This window comes from Alexandromys fortis, unplaced genomic scaffold, assembly GCF_014885135.2.
Source record: "Alexandromys fortis isolate MF-2015 unplaced genomic scaffold, M_Fortis_MF-2015_v1.1 scaffold_48, whole genome shotgun sequence".
NCBI classification, from domain to species: domain Eukaryota; kingdom Metazoa; phylum Chordata; class Mammalia; order Rodentia; family Cricetidae; genus Alexandromys; species Alexandromys fortis.
The window spans coordinates 6,365,626-6,390,165 of record NW_026067947.1 but is presented as its reverse complement, the minus strand read 5'-3'; the positions used below and the strand labels follow the sequence as shown (position 1 = coordinate 6,390,165).

At 35.6% G+C, this 24,540-nt stretch overlaps 1 protein-coding gene across 1 annotated transcript in view; it reads left to right on the top strand.

Annotated features, from left to right (window-relative positions):
• Window positions 1–24,540, top strand: part of Cntn3 (contactin 3) — a 386,288-nt gene that overhangs the window by 83,733 nt on the left and 278,015 nt on the right. Inside the window, exon 2 of the mRNA XM_050149360.1 lies at window positions 1,853–1,987. Coding sequence (XP_050005317.1) covers window positions 1,933–1,987 — 55 coding nt within the window. The 5' untranslated portion in view covers window positions 1,853–1,932. The remainder of the gene's footprint in view (window positions 1–1,852; window positions 1,988–24,540) is intronic.

The following is a 24,540-nucleotide window of genomic DNA, read 5'->3' as shown; positions in this document are numbered from 1 at the left end:
TATCAGATCACCCCACAATCATTTACTCTCTTCATTCTCAACAACTTTGGATGTATGTAATAGCCTCCATCTTTTCAAAAATAAAAATAAAGCTTCTTTGATGATGGGTAAGAGCTACACTTATCTGTGGAGATAAAGATAAGTTACAAATTACATTTATTTACAAAAATGGCTTCGGAAGGTTCTCTTCTCGGGGTCTGTAGTCTATCCAGAAAAGGGTAGTTGACAAGTTTTGCAATGCAAGAGTGAATTCTCTCGTATCGAGTGGAATAAAAATGCAGACAGCAGTGATTGATTACATCTAGGATATAAGTGCTACTGTTGCACTGTTGTAGATATCTTGCCAGGACAGTTATTGTGATGGTTCACGGGCTGTACATCTGGGAGGGAGTATTAGTTACCTTTCTATTACTGTTATCAAACTCCATGACCAAGGCAAATTATGAAAGAGTTTAATTGGGCTGATGATTTTGGAGAGTTAGTGTCCATAATGGCAGACATCTGGCAAGGAGATAGAATAGCAGCTGAGAGCTCAGCCCAACAATCAGAAGACAGAAAGAGCACAAAGCCTGCCCCAAGTGTCACACTTCTTACAAGACCAAATATCCTAATCTTCCTCAAACTGGTACACTTAGGACAAAGTAGTCAAATATATAAGCCTATAGGGGTGCATTCATATGTAAATTAAAACAGTAGGACAACAGGTTGCTTTTCTCTCTTGGTAGCTTGCATAGACACACAGAAATTGTATTAATTAAATCAATGCCTGACCCATTATCTCTAGCCTCTTATTGGCTAACTCTCACATCTTGATTTAACCCATTTTTAATAATTTGTGTTCACCATGAGGTCGTGGCTTACCGAGAAAGATTTAGCATGTCTGATTCTGGCAGCTCCATGGCGGTTCTCTCTCTTACTCTGCTTTCTTTCTCCCAGAATTCAGTTCTTTCAACTCTACCTTCCTATGTTCTGCCCTATCAAAAGGCCAAGGCAGTTACTCTATTCAACCAATGAAAGCAACACATAGACAGAAGGACCTCCTACATCAATCCCTTCTGCTGCTTGGGACAAGCTGAAATTCTGCATTCCTTGGTAGAAAGTTGTCTGATTTTAGGTGTGGGTATATTACTTATTAATCATTAAGCAGGCATCTTAGTTTTACAGGGCCTCTCAAAATTAACACAGGGCTTTCAGATAATTACTTCTCCATAAGTACATACCAGTTCAAGAAGGCCAAAGTGTGGTAGAGTGTACAAAACTCTCTGACTGAACAATCGGATTAATTAGCTTTCTCCATATGTTTTGTGGCACACAAACATATATATATATATATATATATATATATACATATATATGTATAATTTACACACATATAATGAGGGAACTTTCTATCTTGTCTCTGACAACAAAAATTTACTTTAAAATGGACTTTGACAATACTTTGTGTTTATTTGTATGGCTATTTATGGATTTAGAAATTGGGACAATCCTTGCTTGAATATATCTGCTTCTTTATTTTCTTTAGTATTACTAAAATATTACCATTAGATAAAATGAAAGAAATTGGAATTCAGGGTAATGTTTTATTTGCTGCAATTATCTAACAAAAGCTTTAAAATTTAGTGTGTTAATAGTTAATATTTTATCACTGCTGAGTTTCTTGCATCTACCTGTCAGTTACATATTGTGTTTAAGTGTTGACATTTCTAGCATTCCTCATTTTGAATAAGAGAAAAAGATTTGCTTTATCTGAGGATGTGAATTTTTGTGAATGATACAAGGTTTAAAGAAAATCTCTCCTTAAGAGAAACTGGGTTTTAAAAGTCTAAATTCTTTTACATATATTTTGCAGAATAAAGGATTTACCTGAAGACAAAGCATTCTATTCATCAGAGACTAGACAAGAGTTACTCTTGCTTTTGGCAATTAAAGATGATGTTGTCATGGAAACAGTTGATCCTGCTATCGTTCATTGGCTGCCTGGCAGGTAACAATAAGCTATATTTTGTATGAATTATTCTTGAAGTAATGTGTTTAAATTCTTTGAGTTTATTTTTGAGATAGAGTCTCATGTAGCCTAGACTGACTGCAACTCCATATTTTGATTCAGAATATCCTGTCTTCATCTCCCAAGTACTGGGACTGCAGGCTTGCGTGTCTATGCCTGCTTATTCTTAGATTCTTTTTAAATGTTGAGGTGAAATTGCACCAGTGTTAAAGACAAACAGATTTTTTTCAGAAGTAATAATCTCATTCTTAATTCTGATAACTGTTTTCTCATGGCTCTTCTACCTAACTTTTATGAGTCAATATATTTTCATAGAAACTGTAACATCACCTGATATTAAATTTATATTGCTGAATTTCAGAACAGTTTTCAATATTACAATCTAAATTTGAGAACATTCATTTATATGCATTTGTTTTTCTGAAGAATCTGAAAATGAGGTGCTCCCTTGTATAAGGAAAATTCACTTTTTAAATTTTATATGTATGTGTTTATTAGCATATATATTTAAAAATTTATTAGTACATATACATATGTAAAAATAAATAAAGGAAAAGAGGAAGCTAGGGTGGGCAGAGAAGTTTTAAAAGGGGAAAATGGAAAGGGAGTAGTTATATAATTATATATATTTTTCATTATATTTTTAATTAAAATATAATTATATCATTCCTCCCCTTCTCATTCCTCATTCCAAATCCTCCATCTGCCCACCCGCATCCTCTTCTAATCTATGACCCTCCTTTCTTTAAATATTTTATATATGCAAATCTTTCTATATATGCATTTATATGTGAATATGCATCTATACACACACAAATACTACCTTTCAAGTTCATTTAGTGGTGTTTTTTATATCTGACTTCAGGGCTGACAACTTGGTATTGAATAGCCAATTAGGGGCTTTATTTTGGAGGAGAACTAATTCTTCTCTCATTGTCCTAAAATTGCCTGTATCTATATTTAGGGGTAGAGTCATGTGAGAGGATATATACTTTTAAAATATTATGTTATTTTCCTATCAAATCTTGTTCTTTTTATATATACTTGAGATATTTTGTTACAGTTTAAACAATCTTTGCATAAATTAGACAAAAGGAAAATGTTTCATATTTATACCCTATATAAGTATTTTAATTCATTTGATACTCTTTCATTTTGTTCATTTTGAGGAGTTTGAAAGAAAATAAATTTTTTAATGAAGTATACTATATACTATGACATATAGAGCATGTTTTCTGTTTTTCATTCTTTTTGTTATAAGACATCTAAAGGATAAATATGTATGGTAAATAGGAGCATGTTACCCATGTGATTTGGTTGTTGTACAATAGGGTCATGTATGTTTTGTCTGTGTGCCTGTGTATAGGCATTTTCCCCCTTTACTCATTGTTTATTTTCTTTCTCTGATCCATAAAATCACTTCTCACTATGAAAACAAATCAGCACCCATCTTCTAGGTCTTAGAAGCACTTTTTCTTTATGGAACCCGAAGCTTAACAAACGTAGCCTATATTCTTTTCTAATGAATGAGGCAGATTAAAATGTTTAGTAAAACATAGAATTTACATGCATAGATATATTAAAATAGATAGATGCCTGGGCTCTTGCACAAAAATTTAAATGTTTTTCAAATATTTAAATGTTAAAGTGTAACAATTCACAATCTTGTATTAGAAGGTTCAACTTTGTGAATTAATGACCCCCCCCCCAGTTTTTTTATGTTTTTATTAACATACTTAATTACCCCATGCTTTTTCAGTCCCAGTTTATCTGGCCTTGGTGAGCTCCCAATAAGTCAGCCCCACTGTCTCAGTGGGTGGGTGCACCTCTCGAGGTCCTGACTTCCTTGCTCATGTTCTCCCTCCTTCTGATCCTCATTTGGACCTTGGGAGCTCAGTCCAGTGCTCCAATGTGTGTGTCTGTCTCTATCTCCATCCATCGCCAGATGATGGTTCTATGGTGATATGCAAGATATTCATCAGTATGGCTATAGGATAGGGCCATTTCAGGTTCCCTCTTCTCAGCTGCCCAAGGAACTAACTGGGGACATCTCCCTGAACACCTGGGAGCCCCTCTAGAGTCAAGTCTCTTGCCAACCCTAAGATGGCTCCCTTAATAGGGTATATACTTCCCTGCTCCCATATCCACCCTACCTTTATCCCAACATCCCATTCCCCCAAGCTCTCCCAATCCTCCCTTTCTCACTTTTTTCTCCCCATTTGGAGAGGGAGGGGGAAAAGAAGGGGGGGAGGAGGGAAATGGGAGGTGGGGAGGAGGTGGAATTTTTTTCAAAAAAAACATTCTTCATTACATTTGTAAAACAGTTTCTAATACTGAAGCAAAAAGTTGTCAACACTTCAAATTTCAGATTTGCGAAAGGTACTTTAGAGAAAGATTAATACAGGCATTGCAAAGTAAAATATTTTTTTAATTTTCTTGGTTTTGTAGAAGAGTAAAGTGGCAAATCATGTCATCAGGTTTATCCTTCAAGACGGTAACTTCTGTAAAAGTCACCTTGAAATTTCACAAGTGACAAAAAAAAAGCTGCACTGAGAAAATGGAAGTGTTGTATAGTTAAGGAAAATGGGACCATTTTTCTAAAGTTTAAAATCTTATTCTATTCCATATATAATGTTTTTCTATTTGACATAAAAATTGCAATGTGCATATGTCCAAATTTTGTTTTCTTCTTGTTTTCCACACAGTAGTTTACAGAGAAAGGTAGTGTACATAATCCTAAAATGTGAAAGTACCTTTAGGGAAGTTAAATATCAGTGTGAATTTATAGATCAGTATCTAAAAACAGTAGAATGTTCAAGGGAGAGCTAATTTTTGTGTGTGTGTGTGCAACATACTCTATATAACATACTGCTTTACAGAATTGCTAATCTTCATGTTTATACTAGAGGGAATAATTTTACTCATTTTTGTCTTCTAAAAATATTAAAAGCAGGATATTCTTTACTGAATATCAGTATTCTTATTGTATCAGTAAAACTGATAAGATTAGTTCCTGAGCATGACAATTTGGGTGTTTTGGATATTTTGAAATAAATTACGATTCACCTTTTATATTTATCACAGCGACTGAATTCCTTTAGCCCTGTGTAACAAAAGATGTATAGTCTGTGCAACTAGTGCTGTGTGGTTCGCGTTTCTCAATCTTTTCCCAGGAAGCCTTTTGTTAGCCATTATTTTCCGTGTTTTTCTTCCTCTTTTTCTCCTTTGTTTTGACAAGTTGACATTTAACACTAACCATCACAAAAGATGAGACAGATTTAGGTAGAGCAGAGCAAAGAAACAGAACAAGAACATTTTTATTCTGAGGATTCTGACAGGAAGCCAGAAAAGGAAGGAACATTGTTAGGGGTAGAATAAGAGTAATGCCACAAAAATTAATATGATTGAAAGGAGTGGAAGCATGTTAACTGAATCCAGATGGTGGGGATGATACTACTTATTCCTAGTTAAGGGAACTGAAATAGTCTGTAGGCTTCCGTCTAAGTGACTTTTCTGGTCAGTGTGATTACCTCAAGACTTCTATTTATTCCCAAAATCAAAAGATGAGTTTACTTCCTGAATTGTTTCTTTGTGGAATAAAGGCCATTGGCTAAGAATCATTAAGAACTCAAAGAAAGCATTTTTCTACACCTTAAATGCCTAAATATTAACTGGTTAATTATAATGACTGGAAAGCTGGCCCAGTTGTTAAGAACATGTGCTACTCTTGTAGAGGGCCTTTGTTCAGGTCTCGGCATCAACTGGTGACATAATCATCTGTAATTCCAGCCTTAGGGGATCCAATGACATATTCTGGTCCCTACAGGTGCTAGACACATACATTCTGTATGTACATATAAGCAGGCAAACATTTATGCTCATAAAATAAAATATAGCAATTACTTGTTCAAGACTCAGGTACTTGCTATCTTGTATGGAGCCATTAGTTACTTGTGGATAGCAAATGAGTAACCTGAGCTTGTCTGTCTCAGTGAATCCAATTCATCCAGGATTCCAGAGACAGCTCATAACTTTTAAGCTCAGTTTTCTTAAACGTGATTGGTGAAACTATCAATATTTAGTCATATCAAAGTTAAAGTATTGCTATATTTTAATGTTCACATGTTTATTAGAAAATTGAAACACGTGCCTCTTGCATTATATTGTGTTGGTACAGCGCAGCTCCATACATATATGAAATAGGAGCCTGGCCTTATGCAGATGTTTTGTTATGTACATGACGAGAAGGAAGCAAGATGAATGAAGATAATAGAGACTTTTAATTTTACCTTTATTTATTATATGTCTGCACATATTTTTCTGGGTGCTGTGCAGCTATGTGATGGTGTCTCAGTCGGTCAGAAGAGGCGTCAGATCCTGTGTAGCTGGAGTTATAGGCGCGTTTCAACCACCTGATATTGGTGTCAGGAACCAAACGCAGGTCCTCCAAAGCGGAGCAAGTGCTAATTAGATTCTCAGCCACCATCCCATTGCCAGATATTGGAGACTTTGTGATGTTACGAAAAAAGTAGTAAATGTCCACTGGGGTTTGTTTTACAACAGACACTGCATATTTCATTAAATGAGTCCAGGTTTTCATGTCCTCTTGGGGTAAACATGGTTAAGTCTTTAATCATTCTCTGTGGGAAGTCTGAACCTGTCATGTAGTTTTCTATATTGTTTTAGTGTCAGTTTTTTGAAAGAAAGGGAAATATTTCAGTGCAATGCCCATTGATAGTGAAAAATATTTATGAGATCTATTTAAAAACATCATAGAGAAAGTTGCAGTTTCCTATAAAAGTTAGGAAGCGTTTTTATTTTACCAACTTCTCATAGAATGATAGTGACTATTTGGTTAATCATTCTTTACTACTGCTTTAGTAACAGCCAGGAATCATGTGTCAAAATGAGTAGCTATTTATCCTGGAATGGATTAGTTTTACAAGAATAGATTGTTGGTTTTCTTTTAGTAAATATTATAGTAGGATTTCCAGTGCATACTCTAGTTTGCAATGATGATGAAGTCCTTGAGATGGCCCTGTTCTGTTTATCCCAAAGACTGGCCTGATCTAATCAACTAATGAGATTGCCCCAACAAGATTTTCTTGGTTCAGGGACCACTTTTGCTTATACAGTGTGGAACATGTCATATTTCACAATGGATCTTGGCAAATAATCATCAAATCTAAGTTACTCTGGTAACTGCTCTGCAGTCACTTTGCAAGTTAAGTTCAGGAAAAGCTTAACATGGCAGATCTGATAAGACAGGTCAAGGACAATATAGCCGCTTGCTGACATCTTGCTGACCTGGTCCCTCTGCTGGCTTAAAATGCATAAAGGTTCTATTGGTGACATTCTTTCACTGAGAATAAATTTGAAGAATAGAACATTTTCTTTCAGTTCCTGGTTTCAGAGGTTTGGCACACGGTGGATGGACTCCATATTTGTGGGCCTGTAGTGATGCAGAGCTTATGAGTGTGAAAGCATTTGACAGGAAATCTTTTATCCCTTCTAATGGATGGGAAGTGGAAGAAAGAAATGGAGGAGTGGATCATGGATAGAACATGGCTCAGTGACATATTCCCTCCAAATGGGTGCCATTTCCTTCCATTGATGGTGTCATGTTATGAATCCACCAATGAGTCAATCCACTCACAAGGTTCAAGACATCATGTCATGGTGACTGAAAAAGCCTTCACAGACATGCCCAGAGTATAATCTGCTCCTAGGAAGTCTCAATCCAGGTTTCAACAAGATTAAGCATGTATTGTGTGACAAATCCTTCTTGGGAATATCAAAAAAAAAAAAAAAAAAAAAAAAAAAAAAAAAAAAAAAAAAAAAAAAAAAAACAAAAAAAACAAAAAAACCACATTCATCCAATCACCCCAGATAGGGAAGCCATGACAGATCAAATTACAGATACCACCAAAGTCCAATTGGTGAACCAATGTATTTTGTTATGACTACTTAAAGGAATATGTGGGAGTGGTTACTTACAGGAATATGGGTGAAGGGTAACTTACAGGAGCAGAAATGGTTGAAAGAATACATGCCCACTCCCAAAAGCTGGGAAAACTGAAGGCAGCTCAATAGGGTGGCCAGGACCCTTTCCTGGTACCCCAGTTGGTGGAATGCTCTCCTAGGCAGCTCAGGTGGTTTCTTCTTCCAGGCAGCTGGTCAGGGTCTCAGAGTCTTTGCAGCTTTTCTCCTGTGAGAGTCTTCTGTGAAGCTCAATTTGTTTTCCCTTTGAGAGGTTCTAACTCTCAGCATTTTCAATTTACTTTGGCAGGGTGGGACCTAGTGTGTATGGTGGTTTACTGAGTTCCTGAAGCTATTTTTAGCTGTTTGTCTACCTTCTTAAGGAGTTTCTCTGCAAGATGGAGTGTTTTAATCTCAAAGGAGACTGTCACAGAACATGACAGACAATAAATATTACCAACACCAAAAAGTGACAGTCATGATTTTATCAAGCGTTGACCCTTGAACCTATTGCCATTACTTTGACCTTTGAACCTATTGTCATTGAGATTAGACTGTTCCTTTGGAAGAAGTGTAGATGGCATTGTATAAGTAATTTTAATAAAAAATTACCAATCTTACAATCAGATATGAAGTTTAATATGAATTAGACTCAGGCTTATTTCAGCGTTGCATATTTAGTTATGGTAAACTAAATTCACAACTATAGCTTGTGTGGTAAATTCTCTATTCGTCTTATGTCAGTGGTCTTATTTCTTCTAACACTATTCCCATCCATTGACACATGACTTTGTGTTCCTCCAGCATAATCTCCATTGTGTTCAATGCTATCACACTGCTATTTACTTGCTATGTTAGTTTTCTCTATAGACTGTAATTTCGTAATGATAGGAAAGTAAAACAAACTCTTCAAGGTCTCCCATGAATAGCTGTAGTGTATGTTTTTTCAATTAGTTTTCATAACACTACACTTGTCATCACTTATGAAATGATTAAGGATAGTTATTGGGCTACAATTAACCTCGATGTAGATTTAAAAGTATATGGTTTTTTTGGTGTTAGATATTATACTTCAAGAAAGCTGTTTTACATAGAGATGGCTCTCATGCCTTCTGTCTGTGAACAGTGTAATATAGCTTGATAGCACTGAGACTGGTAAAATGGAGATGCCCCTGATCACTGCTTATTCATCTTGTCATGGCACCCATCGTGAGGTTCCCACAGTACCATCACCCTCCATGTAATTTACAGATAAACTCATTTCATATCATTCTCTTGGTAGCAGCAACTGACCTCTAGAACTGTTTTTTTTATTTATTTCATTTAAATCTTGACAGTTCAGACAAATAGGCATGGGAACACCAGTGAAAGGTATAAGCATGATTGATACATTTTGTCCACATAACATTAGTCATTAACCAAACATATTGAAGTTTTCTGCATTTGATGTTGACTAAGAAAAGATTAAGTAAACTTTAAAAACATGTTTTGGAAGTGTAATTAGGATTCAGCAAACATATAATTTAAATAAAACTCACATTTCTGTTTAGCTCTTAACATAGCCATTGTCTCAAAAGCACCTCGTAATTAGTCTACTAAGTCTTCCCAATAAAGTGCTCATTCAAACTGATTTAATTTCTATTACCTAAGTGTTAAGCTGTCTTAAAGTACTCGTCACAAAAGTATTTTAAAATGTTCCCTGTATATTATGCCTTTCCATGAACTGAGTCCTATTAGCAGAGCTAACTGGATGGGAGTTCCCATTAAAGTACAGTAGGTTATCTTATGAATAATGAAGTATAGGAGAATGATTGCACACACCCAGTCACATACAAAAACACACATGCCTGCGTTCATGTGAGCCTTTGTTGTTCTGAAGCAATGTATTTCAAGTGTATCCTCAAAGAGAAGGCAGAATAGATGCCAGTCACTTTGTGTCCTTGTTCTTCTCTTTTCTCACTAATCTCTGTCATTTCAGAGGGGGAATTCAGGTCTTTGTCCTCTATAGTTTTTTAGTATTGCCCCAGCATTACTCCTCATCTCTCTGCTTTCTGTTCCTTTTCTTTTTCTCCTTTGTATCCAACATGCTACAAACCAGGATATCTTGGCTGAATACTAAGCACCAGCTTTATGGAGGTTATAGTAATGATACGTGAAGTGGAGGAGTCCAGGATGACTCAGGCTACAGTCAGTGTAAGAAGGAAAGGAAGCTCAGATAAACAACAGAGGGAATGCAGCCATGATATAAGATTCCAATTAAGCAATACATACAGAGTACTGGGAGTGGTCTCACTGGTTACTTGGAGAAATGAAGCTTTGGAAAGGAGGAGATGCCATTTGAGTTGGACCCCAAATAATTACTCTGGTTATTTATTGAGCTCTTACTGTTTCTGAAGCATCATGCTAAAAAAAATTTCTCCGAGTTGCATCATTAATTTTTTAGTTGATTCTCTTACCCTTTCATTATTTTTAATCCTATTTTACAAATGAGGAACTGGGAGTCTTGACACATTAAAGAACTTCATAAAATTTACATACTTAAAGGACTCAAACTTGCATTTTAGAGCCTAAGAATTAGTCTAAGAAAGTGGTTTACAGTACTTTTAAAGCATATATACACAAGATTCTGTGTTGAAATGCTAGTATTTTAGTATAGAATCCTGTATGTTAAATAAAAACACAAACACATATACAAGACAAATAGTTCACAGCATAAAGCATTATCATTATACTAAAGCTGAACATAATTTAAGACAATATGCAGAAAAGTTAAAGTTTAGAGAAAAGTATAACGTAGGCTTGCTTTTTTTAAATTTATACAAGGGCAGCGTAGAATAACAGTTAGAGTCAAGACAATAACTGATGTGTATTTAAAGATTGATGTGTGGCAATCCTTACTCAAACAGTTGATTTTGATTAGCTCATTACTGCGTTTCAATATAAAAGTAATATGTGTAATGATAAATAAAATTGCATATATGATGTGGGAGTGTCATATATCAATCTGTTGATTTCATTGGTTAATTAAATAAAGAAACTGCTTGCCCTGATAGGTTAAAACATACGTGGGAGGAGTAAACAGGAGGAAGAGGAAGTGAGGTAAGACTCCTCAGATAGACTCGACAGCTCTGCTCTCTGGAGCAGAGACACCAGGCTCTGTTCTCCCATGCAGCTCAGACCCAGGATGGACGTAGGCTAGAATCTTCCTGGTAAGCGCACCTTGGGGTGCTACAAACATTATTAGAAATGGGCTAGTCCAGGTGCGGGAATTAGCCTAGAAGAGGCTAGATAGAAATGGGCCAAGCAGTGTTTAAATGAATACAGTTTGTGTGTTGTTATTTTGGGCATAAGCTAGCAGGCAGCTGGGTGCTGGGGACACAGCCCCGCCGCTCCTATTTCAACACATATATTTATGCCATGGAATTATTTTGTGTTTGTATGTTGTTAACACTTGAATCTGTGTCCTTTATATGCAAGTGAAGTCTTCTACTATTGAGCTATATGCCCCACTCTACATGTTTAAATATGTGTGATGAATATGCATATATATTATGAAATGATTTTAAAGCTTATTAATGTATCTATCACATCATATTTGTTGAGAACTGTCTTGTGGATTGTTTGGTATACTGCTGTATTTAATATGCTGGGCAGAGGAGCTCCAGAAGTATCCTCCTGCCTGTATGAGGTTCTTTCACTCAATTGTGTCTACCTCTTCCTGCATTCCTCTGTCCCTGGTAATTGCTGTTCTACTCTCTGCTTCTACATGCATGGCTATTTGAAATTCAATAGACAAATGAGATCATGTGATATTTGTTTTTCTGTGCCTGAATTATTTCAGTTAACACTGATATGCTGTAGCTCTATCCATGAATGTGCTAACTGAAATAAAACTAAAATCCTATGAGATTGATAATTTTCTCGTTACCTCATAGGCAGCAACTGAGGTACAGATGTATTATTACTTTTTCTAAGATTATCACCCTTATTAAGTGGAACTCAGGTTTTGAATCCAGTCAGTAATCTTTGAAGTCTTCATTTGCTATTGTGGTAGTTAATCCTGTGCCCATAGAGAATTTGGAATGTTGTTAGACCAAATTGAGATTTGCCATAAATGTAAAATACGTCCTGAATTTCAGAGATGTATTATTTTAACAAGGACAAAACATGCATTATTAAAAGTCTTTAAAATGATTACATGTTTAAATAATAAGATTACACATTTGAAGTTTTATATATATACACATATATATAGAAATTAATTTCTTTGATATTGTTTTCCTGTCTTTAATTAGAAAAATTCACATTGTTTTATGTTATGAACAAAGCTGTAGTTGGTAGTATGGCTAAAGGAAAGATGTCAAGCCTAAATATTGGTGTGTGTTACCATTTTTGCTTTGCTCTAAAAATTTTGCTACAGTGGGCTATTAATAGGCTAAAGTGGAAGAAAAAGAGACATAAGTGATTCTGAACGGTACAGTTATATATCACCTGAGTGGTAAATGATATGCCTGTTGCATGACTCCTACTATGGACATATGGAACAATTCCCACTTATCCCACCTAGGGCAGTGATGACAGATCAAAAAACAGTTCCATCAAAGTTTGTCTTGGTGAACTTCTGAGGTTTTAGGGTTCCTTAAAAGAACATGAATAACTTAAAAGCAGCTTTATCACTGAAAAGCCTGCCCCAGCATCGGTAAGGATCAATAAATCCAGATTCTTACTTGCAAACAGCTCCACTGAAAGTCTTCTCTTCTTAGCATGTGTTTTTTTACATATATAACTTTAAAATAGGGCCTTCTGAATTATGTAAATTTCTACGCTCCAGAATCTTATAAGCTTTGATAGCTTCCTGAGTTTTAGGAACCCAGCCTTCTCCTTAAGGAGGAATTGTTTCTATTCTCAGGAAATAGCTGTACAACAATGCGCAACCAAGGGCAGTTGGTATGAAAAGATAACATTGAAGAGGAGTAAAATGAGAAAGTCAAAACTGTACAAGTGTGACAACCAGTTGCATGGTTCCTGTAAATGAATGGGAAGATTGCTGACGGGGGCCTTTTAAGTTTGAAAAGGAGAGGGAAGATAATGAAGCAATTAGCAGAAAATAAATGACACAGAAAGATACAGGGATTTGGAACTGTTTAAGACATTCACAATGTTGAAGTGGTTGAAGCACATTTGAATGACAGGAACTGGGATCTGTCTACACCCAAAGACTGAAACTCTATCAATATCAGTATCGACTTGGGTCATGACACAGGATCCAGATGAGGGGGTCTTTATATAGTGAATATAATCCATGAGACAAATTAAAGTGAGATTTGGAAATTAAATATGAAGAAGACCAGTTGCCATGCTCTCATAAAGAGATGAAGAAGTACTAAGCAAAAACTTGGTAAATTCCCCAAGCCAGCAGCAGGATGGCCAAAGGTGAGACCTTCTCAGAATTGCAAGTAGAGAGACAGAGTGATATCATGTGTTGGGACTTGTGATTTGGAAGCCTTACATAATTGGAATGTATAACTTCAAAGAATATGCCTTTGCATGCATATGTTTGTTGTGTGTGTATGTATAGTCACAGGTATTCAGTTCTGCACATATTAATGTATATAGACAGTGATGATATTAGGTGTCACAGGGATTCTCAATTTAAACCTTAAGCTCAGAGATTTGGTTAGTCTTAGCTAGCTTTTTTGGCTAAGTGATCCCTTGTCTCTGCCATTTTAATGCTGGGATTGCATGTGGCCACCATGCCCACACACTTTTTACATGTGCTGTGGGGTTCCAAACTCTGGTCTTGGTCTTCCCTGTCATGGGGAAGACTCTGTATTTTCTGACCTATATTAAGGGCTTCTGAAGGAATAGTTTTTGGCCAAAACCATATGAACTATGTTAATTCTCATACTACTTTAATAATATTGAGTGGTACTTCTATAAATTGTGTGTGTGTTTGTGTGTGTGTGTGTTGTGTGTGTGTGTCTGTGTGTTTGGAGCTACCTGTGTTTAAATGAGGTTTATATGTTTAGGTGCTTGATCTCAATTACATGGTTAGTTATTAGCAGAGAGGGGACTTTCTCCAAATTGTCTGAACTTCCATTCTAAGTCTTTAGGTTACACAAAGGGTTTTGTGAATACCGTTTGTTCCAGGTACTTTTGCAGCAAAGTACTGTGTGACTATTACTTGATACTGGGTAGAGTAAGAGGTGATACACAGAACTATCTGAGAGGAAGTGCTCTCTCTCTCTCTCTCTCTCTCTCTCTCTCTCTCTCTCTCTCTCTCTCTGTGTGTGTGTATGTTTGCTTGTGTGAATGCTTGTGTGAAGGCACAGACTTTGACATATATGTGAAATACTAGGAAGGAGACTCTTGGAAATATTTTTTGAGCATATTCATTTCCGAAATATTCCAGGTGAACAACTTTTCTCAAATGAATAGAAGCAGAACTTCTCTGACAGCTTAGGCTATAGAAAGGAGGTTGTTCATTACAGATGAAACTTTCTTTAAATTAGAAAACCCAACATGTAGGGTATTCCTTGGCGTGGCTTATAGACATGTCTAAACATTGCCTGTGGTCTGTATCCACCATAAAATAGCTGTGATATAAACAAAATAATGCACACATACTCATAATATTACAAGATGTTTTGATAGTGCTGTTGTTTCTTGAGTGTGACCTTGGTGGGTAAAAATATCACAATTTTATGTCAGAAGTTTGGACATATCTGGAGGATCGAATGAGCTTGATAGTCTGATCATACTAATATTGATAAACAGTCCTCATGGCTACTTTGCATACTTGCCTTGCCTTTTTGAGGAATGGATTTCTCTGGTAAAATAGTGAGCATGTGTCATATATATTGCTCAAGTAATTCTTATTGATACATTAATCTATTCCTCAAAATGTTGAAGACCAGATACTTTAAAAATAAAAGATTTACAGTAGCCCAGAGGAAAATGTTTTCATTTTCTTTTAATAGTCTGTCTTTATTTTTCTTCTTGATGTCTTCAGTGATGCAATGTTCAATACCTATTTAACCTCCATGAGGTTTTGTGTTTTTGAGGTTTCTTTTGCTTTGGAATAGAGGTGTTGTTCTATTGTGATCAAATGGAATACACCGAATTATTTCAATTTTTCTAAGTTTGTTGATATTTTCTATGTATCTCAGTGTGTAGACTATTTTTGAGAAACTCCCATAGGCTGCTGAGAAGAAGGTGTGTTCTTTCACGTTTGGATGAAATATTCAGTAGAGAGTTGTGTTAGGTCAATTTGGCAGACTTCGGTCATTCCCTCTGTACTTCATTTATGTTAGATAAATGAGATCCAAAGTGGTTAATCTGTGTTCGGTATTTTGTTGTATTGAAAACACTGAATTCAAATAGTGTTTTTCTTGCCATAATTCCCTGTTGCTAATCTTTGCTTAAAAAGAAAGAAAACAAAAATGTTATATTATCTAAAATTATAGAAAAATGAAAAATCCTATCTTCATAACTGGCCATTAAATTATTATCTTTTTCAATAGTTTGTCACATTCTTATCTCTACATTTGGATTTGTTTTCTCTCCACACCATCTGGGCTTAATTTTCTTTTTTATTAGGGTCCTGGTGACAAAGCTAATATTTCTAGCTGTCAATTAAAAAGAAAAAAATTGTATGTTTTAACTTTAAGGGTAATGCTAGTGATTTTTTTTTTTTAAAGTGAGAGAAATTCCGGTGCACTCACGCTGATCTGTGTTCCAAGTCATCCTGAATGTCTTTGTTAGGTGGTGTCATGGCAAGTTGGGCAGTGATTTGATTATTTTACTTGATCTTGTTGAATGATCATAGAAGCCTTAAAATCCTGTCATGGAAGATAGTCAATAGAAGGAAGTGAAGGGTTGCTTCTGAGTACTTTGTCCAGTTTTTTTTTTTTTTTTTTTTTTTTTTTTTTTTTTTTTTTTTTTTTTTTTTTTTTTTTTNTTTTGTCAGTTTCATTGTGTAATGAGAAAAGGATTTGGGTGCTTGTTTAATCTGCCATTACAAATTGTTGTTGAGATCTACACATCATTTATTGTAGGGATGTGAACTTTATTTGCTTCTTCAATTTTGCATACAAGAAGGAAAGGCTGCTAATGTTGAAAATTGAGGCACCCAGGCAGTTTGTGGATCACCTGCTGCCATTGTGACATTGATTAGGTCACCCACCCACAGGCATGAGAACACTAATAAAACTATGCATCACTCAAACAGCACCTAGATTCCAGGCATGGCACTTCCTTGTTCTACACTGGCAATATCACGGGCACATTCTGTGCTGACAATGTTCCCAACATGAACAGCCATTTCCTGTGCCACCTATGGAGCTTCAAGGACTCATGGCAGCCTTTATGTGTGCTTTTATATTAGTTCTAAGTTTTTGAAGTAAGGCTCCCAGCTTTTTAATCTCCAAATAAACTTTTATTACCAATTGTCCCCTTTGCAGTTTCATATAGCACTGTAATGACTCACGGATAGATTGTATAGGAAATCAGAATCTCCCAGTCTAATAACATGTACATATGGAAGTGATCCTCAGGTTCAAATATGTGCAAACATACAGCACAGTGACAATAGATGTAGTATAATTATGTGAGAAATATGACTCATTGTCTATTGAACAACGTAGTGTGTGAGTTACTGAGTGAACATCGGATTTTAACTAAGAGGTATCATTCATTGTGGCATATATGTAGCAATACCTGGATTTCTAAAATTTGCTTTATTGCACCATGTAAAGAGTTCAGACTATTTAATGCTGTGGCCTTAATGTATTCCTATTTTTGGAATTATTCCTATTTTAGGAGTCTAGAGAAAATAAACATTTAGCTAAGAACAGCATAATAAGAATCTGTGTATTTTCATGTTGTTGAGGTCTTTTGTTATGATATTTTTAATTGGTCTTAATAATAAAGAAAACTGGAGTCAGGTGTTAGGGAGTGAAAGCTGAAAGATTAGAAAAGCAGAGCATCCAGCCACTAGTTCTTACCTCTATGAAATTCTCAGTTCAAATGGGGTATCCTGTCTCTACAATTTTTGAGACTGAATGCCTTGAGTTTCTGTATCCTTCCACCTTATATTCCTCTCTTTATTCAGCCATATCTCTTTCCTGTTTCCACCTCCCTAGTGCTGGAATTAGAGGTATGTGGTCCCAAGAGCTTGAATTGAAGGTGTGAGCTCTGTTCTTCCTTGAGATGGGATCAATCTCAAGTAGCATTGGGTGGCCTTGAGCTCACAGAGATCCACCTGCCTCTGCCTCGCAAGTGCTGAGATTAAAGGTGTGTGCTACCACTGGCCTGGCCTCTATGGTTACAAAATGTTTTATCCCTACATTCTGATCTTCAGGCAAGCTTTATTTGTTAGATCACAAGCAAAATATCACCACAGTCTTTGAAAGTTATTACGTGTTCATTTGTTGAATTTCCATATTACTTTGGATGCAAGGTGAAGTTTAGAGGTTTCCCACCGAGATGAGAACTGCTGCATGCACTGTTCTGAATATTCCCACTCCCTTACTCTTTGACAAAGTTTCTACCCTACATAGATTAATAGCCACCTTTGTCTTAGGCTTAATATTTATAAATATTCACTAAAGTAGAAAAGTACTATCCCATCCTATTTTTTCTCTCTTTAAAGATACAGAGTTGTGATGAATAAAGTCATTTATGGTGTGGGAATTCATTCTGTATATGTGTTGCTTCTATTGGTTAATGAATAAAGCTGCTTTCAGCCAATGGCTTAACAGAGTAAAGCCAGGTGCGAGATCCAAACAGAGATGTAGACAGAGAGTAGGCAGAGTAAGGGAGAAGCCATATAGCTGCCACAGGAGACAGACATCTCCACTGAAGCCCGCCAAAACTTTGCTGGTAGGTTATGACCTCGTGGTGAGGCACAGATTAATGGAGATGGGTTAGTTTAGGCTATAAAAGCTAGCTAGAAATACGCTTAAACTATTTGCCAAACATTATTACAAATAATGTAGTTTCTGTGTGATTATTTCAGGTCTGAGTGGCTGGGAATGAACAAACAAGCAGCCTCCGACAACACATTTATTACACTACTTTCTCATAAATTACTTTTCTCAGATATAATTCAAAATTTAATGCAACACTAAGCAAAAAATATGCACTAATGTCAATTTCCATTTATTTCACTGCAAAAGTACTGCAAGTCTTTGCATCAAAAATCTCATCCTAGTTATATCATTTGTATACTTGAGAACTGAATGTCCCAGAGATATTGGCTAACAAGCCTAGAGGTAAGGAAATATTGAGGGAAAATCTTATCTATTTTGATTCAATGTTATGATTGCTTCTAGCAATAGACACATTTCCTCAATAACGAATGATTAACAGACTTTTAAAAAGCATTCTAGATAGAGATATTTTCACTTTTCTTAGGCTGTGTGGCCCTTGATATAACTACTCAATCCCATTGTTGTGGAAGTTTTATGTGGAACAAGTAACACATGAGTGTAAATGAACTCCAGTAAAATCTGATTTATGGAAATTAGAAGTTTATGTACTGGTCACATACCATTAAATCTTATCCTTTTTGAGTCACCATTGTTCAAAACCACGTAGCATACATACTCACATGACATGCTTTTTAACATTCATTTTGAGATTTTTCATGAAAAAGTATTTATCATGTTTTCAATTACAAAGTATTTTTCATTATTCTGGGATGGGGCACAAAGGGCAGAGATTGAAGAAAAAGAGAAAAATTGCCAACAGCTGAGTCTTTGGGATATGTATAATTCAATTTTCTGTACGGAATATCTGATCAAATTGTATTATTTTAGTCTTTACTGTCAAGACAGACCTTCTTCTTGAAAAAAGGGCAAAGCAATTCAGTCATAAAGCATAATAAATCAGTCCAAGGTAACTTATTTGATTAAAAAAGGTCATTTTTATCAGTCATTTGAAGCAGATTGCTCTCAGACATTCATTCATGCTTCATTCTCTGTATGGCCTATTTCTGTGGAAGTAGAGAGTACCTTCCAACCTGCTGAGTTGCAGAATGCTTATTTCTTGTTGGAAATTCTAAATTTAATTTTATATTCAATATCTTCAGATATTTAAATGGAAATTCTGTAATCCAAATCTGAGTCTTTGAATAAATGTAACCTGTTGGTCAAAAATTGCACCCCTGTAAATAAACCATTTTCTACACACTGGTGATAGGTTATGTTCTTTTCATATAATTGTGAAATTTCAGATTTGAAGAACCCCAAAGCTCAATGCATGAATAAAAAGAGCAAATATGGGGACTGGAGAGATGTCTCAATGGGTTAGAATCCTGACTGCTCTTCCAGTGGACCTGGATTCAATTCCGAGAACTCAAATGGTGGTTCAAAATCATCTATAACTCGAGTCTCAGTGGGAATTTCATGCCTTCTTCTTGCCATAATAGACCTCTATGTCACTGCAAACCCATAGTGGATGGACCCATACACATAACAAAAGATAGATGATAGATAGATAGATGATAGATAGATAGGTAGATAGATAGATAGATGATAGATAGATAGATAGATAGATAGATAGATAGATAGATAGATAGATAGATAGATAGATAGATAGATAAAAAGAAGCAATAGGGAAATGCCAAGGCAGTCAGTTGATTAATTTGGATATTGTCACTTTTTCCCTAACTTCGGAATGTTTACCCCGAAGTAAGTATTGCATGAGAGCTATAAATAGGGGATAGGGAATAGTTGCCTACATTCCAGTTAATGATGCCACACCCTTGCACATTAATAGGACATTTCAAGATGAAGAGGACATAAATTGGGAGTGGGACCTGTTAGGGAAGATACAGGGGCAGTTCTGGGGGGAACTAAGTAGTGGACAGTACTGCATTTCCTTGAGCACAGTCATGGAAAAATCAATTTAGAAAATAAGTCAACAAAGGAGGATAGGATTTCTGTTCCGTTTTAACTAAATTCATGGTTCTTGTAATTGATTTCTTGAGAGTTCAGTGTATTTTTCAAGACCCTCGTGTTCACTTCTGTAAAGTAAATAGCCACAGCAGACTTCCTGCAAGGTCTGTCTACCGAAAGAGTCCAGTGGAGAAATGCAACCTCTTACACTCTGTTTTGTTTTAATGGCAAGGGCAGCTGCTACTTTCAAACAAGTCATTAAAACCCAGAAATGGGGCTCTGCATCAGCACTCTATTCTGCAATAGATTACTCGTGGAGTGCTGTTGCTATTGAGAGTGCTATTATGTGTGTGTTCCAGCAACGCTGCTCCTGTGTAGTACCACATTTACAGTACTCAGAAGAGAGTGGATTGGATGCGTATAGAATCAACCAACTAATAACAGTAGATGACTCCCTTAGTATCTTACATTATCTCTTCCTTTTTTTGTAATAAAAAGCCATGCATATGGCATTGAATTAGCTATTCTGTGCAAGAAGATAATTTTTACCATGAATTATTTTATAGTATAAAACATATATTTGTTAGAGGTAAAGTGTCTGCTTAGAGTTTACTCCTGGCAATTTTTGGTCAGTCTTGGATCACGTAAAATAATTTATAATGGCACTGTAACACACACATACAAACACAGAGGCTGACTTCCATTCTAATGATAATTAACCAATATTTCTAATATATACAACTTTTAGATTTGTGGGTATGTCTGTTAAATATGGTTACATTTTCTGCAGGCATAACACATAGGTATGGGACATAGGAGTAAAAACTTGAGAGATGGTAGTATATAGTAATAAATATGTTTAAGATAAATAGGCAGCTCTCTAAGAGCTCACAGTGGTAATTCTAAGAAAGGATGCATGTAAGAATGTCAGCTAGAGTTTCTCAGAATCACCTCGCACTCCTCAGGTTGCTCACCATGCTTTATTGTCCAAACACTCTTCAGAATTGGAAAGTATAATGAACTTCCAGCTGAATTTTCTTTGTAGCTCCAAAGATCAGTTATTTATAATCTGTGTCAATATTAAAGAAGCAATACATTTTTTTAAAAGGCCAGTTTTTGGCTGACTTTGTGTTTACTTAAAGTTGGGTATGTTAATTAATACAGTGTCTCATATGGGGCCTAGTACTTAATGGGCGATATTGATGATTGAGAACGTACGTGTTTATCACCCAAGAACTTATTTATGAGAGATAGGTCCATACTATGCATCACTGAGAATTAAAATAAAATGTGTCTTTTTATGTGATAGCTTTGTGAAAACTCACATTTCTTCTTTTCTCTCCAAGACTGCCCAGGAAATAGCAGGTCAGTGGCTTAAGAAAAGATTCTTTTAGTTTGGGAACTCTAAGGACCTTTTCAAAATGCTCATGATATAATATTTTTATTCATTGACATTATTTGTTTTATTTATATATAAATCAATATAGAAAATATTTTGCACTATCACCCACTCCCCTAAAAATAATAATTGGTAATACTATAAGCAAGAGAAGTATGTGTCTGAACCAGTGCTATCAAACTGATAATGAGAAAGTATCAATGGAAGTGCTAAGGAAATTGTTCATTGGGTAAGACTGCTTACACTTGAATACAGATCTCAACAACAGGTATGTCCCAAATACTCTGTAATTCCAGAACTGTAGGGACTTAAAGCAGGAAGAATCATGGGGTTTTCTGTAGTGTAGCTCTGAGTTTAGTAAGGGACCCTGTCTCAAAGAATAAGGCAGAGATTGATAAAGCACAGTGCATAATGTCCTTTGACATCAACCCATGTCACAAATGTACACACATATTTGTCCAAACACCACACACATGCATGCACACACGCACACATGTACACACACAGTACTTATATACATAAAAAAGAACATATTGGTTAGTGGTGATATTTAATTTTTATTAACTAAATTTATTCAATTATTTTACATCCTTACCTTAGTTTACACTGCCTCCTCTCCTCCCATTACCTCCTCCTACATCCCCACATCCCCTCAATCCACTTCTCCTGTGCTAGCATTAAGAAATGGAGAGGAATGGAGCAGATTGGGTGGAAGAGAATTTAGTTGGATTGAATAAAAGAAAAAACTATCACTGCCCAGAATGATTTAAGGACTTGCATTATTTCAGGAAAAATATTTTATGAGCTATGCCTTTTGCTGCATATATATGAGTATTGTATATAAATGCATCACTTAGAAGCCTTGAAGCAGGGGAGTCTATGTATTTTGAGAAACTCCCTTCTCACTAGTTGCAGACACAATTTTGGAAAGTCTACCTTTCATGTCATTTTTCCTCATATCTTCATCCTATCCAATATAAAACACAATTTAATCCCCCCCCAGGAATAGAAAAAATATGAGCACAGATATCTGTTGATGAAAAAAATGAGATGAGGTAAAGTAATTTTAATCTAAGTTTAGGGAAATGGCTTGGTGGGTAAGAATACTCCCAGTGTTCATATGAGCATCTGAGGGAGCACTCATAGAAAACTAATTTATAATCTAGGTGTGACTGTGTATACATGCATCTGTAGCCTCAATGCCGGGGGTGGGGGCAGGCAGGAGGACAGTGAGGTTAACTGAAAGACCCTGTCTGAAAGGGAAGAGAGAGTGACAGAGAAAGAGATCAGACATACTCCTCAGTCCTCCATGTGTATACTCCCAATACAAGCAGGCAAGAGTTGACATTTTAAACACTTAGATATTTAAACCATTACAAACAAAACATTGGCTTCCTTTGGCTTAAGATAATTCTCCTTTGTAGTATAGCTCACAGTTGCAGAAATACAGCAAAATGTAACCACCAGAGAGAATGTCCTCTTAATCATTCCTCTATCACCAGCAATGTATAATAGGAATTCTTTTCTGCATAATTATGTTTTCATAGCAACAATGGCCATGAGCTAGTGTTTGATAGAAAACATTATTTCTAAAATACATTAAGGGAATAGTGTGGAAGCCCCCAAAGCTTTGACCTAAACTTGTTGCAAAAGAATAAAAACTGTAGATTTAATCATCTCCATAAAAATTTTGACAGCAAGACGTTAAAGATGTGTTTCAAGAGGAGCCGATTAATGAACTTTTCCCACATGACATGAGACTCTTGTAGTGAACATTTCAAAGATCCTCTATGAAGTCTGCTGTAATAGCGAGTGAGAATGAATGTTTTGTTTCTTTTCTAATACATAGATTGTGTTCTCCTGGTATATCATATACATTATACACCTCACAATAGCGTTCTTTTTTTTTGTGGTTGAAATTGATGCTAAATCATCTAGCAATAAAGGGATCATTGTGTTCTGGGAATTATAGAATTATGTTGGGGAGATCAGAAAGACTGGAGATCACATTTATAATACAATGGCATGGATTTAAATAAAGTCACTGACTACGATGAAAACGTTTAAGTTTACAAAAGTTTCACCTATTTTTTCTCAATCTGTTGACTGTTCCACAAAGTTCATTATTTATATCTTACAGTACAACTCTACATTAATTAGCATCCCTTCTCTCAATTGTAAAGATTCTTCCCACAGTCAAAAGTAGCTAGTGAGTTAAAATAATGCTATGATGGGCATTCTCAGAAATCATTCATGTTCTTTAACTCTATTTAACACTATTGTATTGTTCAGAGTGAATATCACTCTAGAGAAATAGATGAGGAGTTCATCATTTTCCTAGGGCAGACAACCAGCATTCAAGTATGTATCCTCATTGTAAATGTTTATGAATATAAGGGGTTTGGTGGATTGGCATCATTTTGTTTACTCCAGCAAACTTCGATTAAAGGATTAAAGCAATTCTTCATTTAAAAAAAAGGTCATGTATAAAGAAAACTTATTTTTATTTGAACAGTTATTTTTAGTATTTTTGAATCTTTACCAGTCCCTTTCAATTCCTATTTCTTGATTGTAGAATGTCATTCTGTATGTGTTTTGTGTCTTCCTGTTGATGGACAGAGAAGGACATAAAGATTGAGATACTAGACAGTTAATTTAGCAGTTTAAGAAGTTACTACTTTATATTGGTGCCAGGTTTGCAAACTGTTTTACACATTATATGCCACACTACAGCACATTTTCGTTAACCTAATTGCTTTCTAATAGTTTTAGATGTATGCAATAAGACACATAAGTTAATCCTGCAAAAGCATTTTCTTTTACTTCTCATCTTAAACATACTTCATTGCTGCACCATTTCCCTATCTTCTAGTGTATTAGTTACAGTATACATATTAAATATATGTTTTCATATATAATGTATATTATATGTGTGTATATGTACACATGTAAGTATGTATGCACCTAAATGTACACACATATGTATGTCTCCTTAATAGTGTCTAAAAGACACTGCCAGTTCCCATCACTCCCTTCTGATTTGACAGCTTCTTTATAAAACATAAAGAGTACACAGGGCAGGATTTCTTCAACTTAAAAACAACAACAGCAAATACCAGTCCCTGTAAACAGAGACTGCATGTTCATTTCCCTGACAACCAGACCCAAATAATGATGCAGAAATTTTATTAATTACACACTGGCCAATACAATAGGTGTATTCTTAGCATTATATAGTAATTCAAACAATTTCT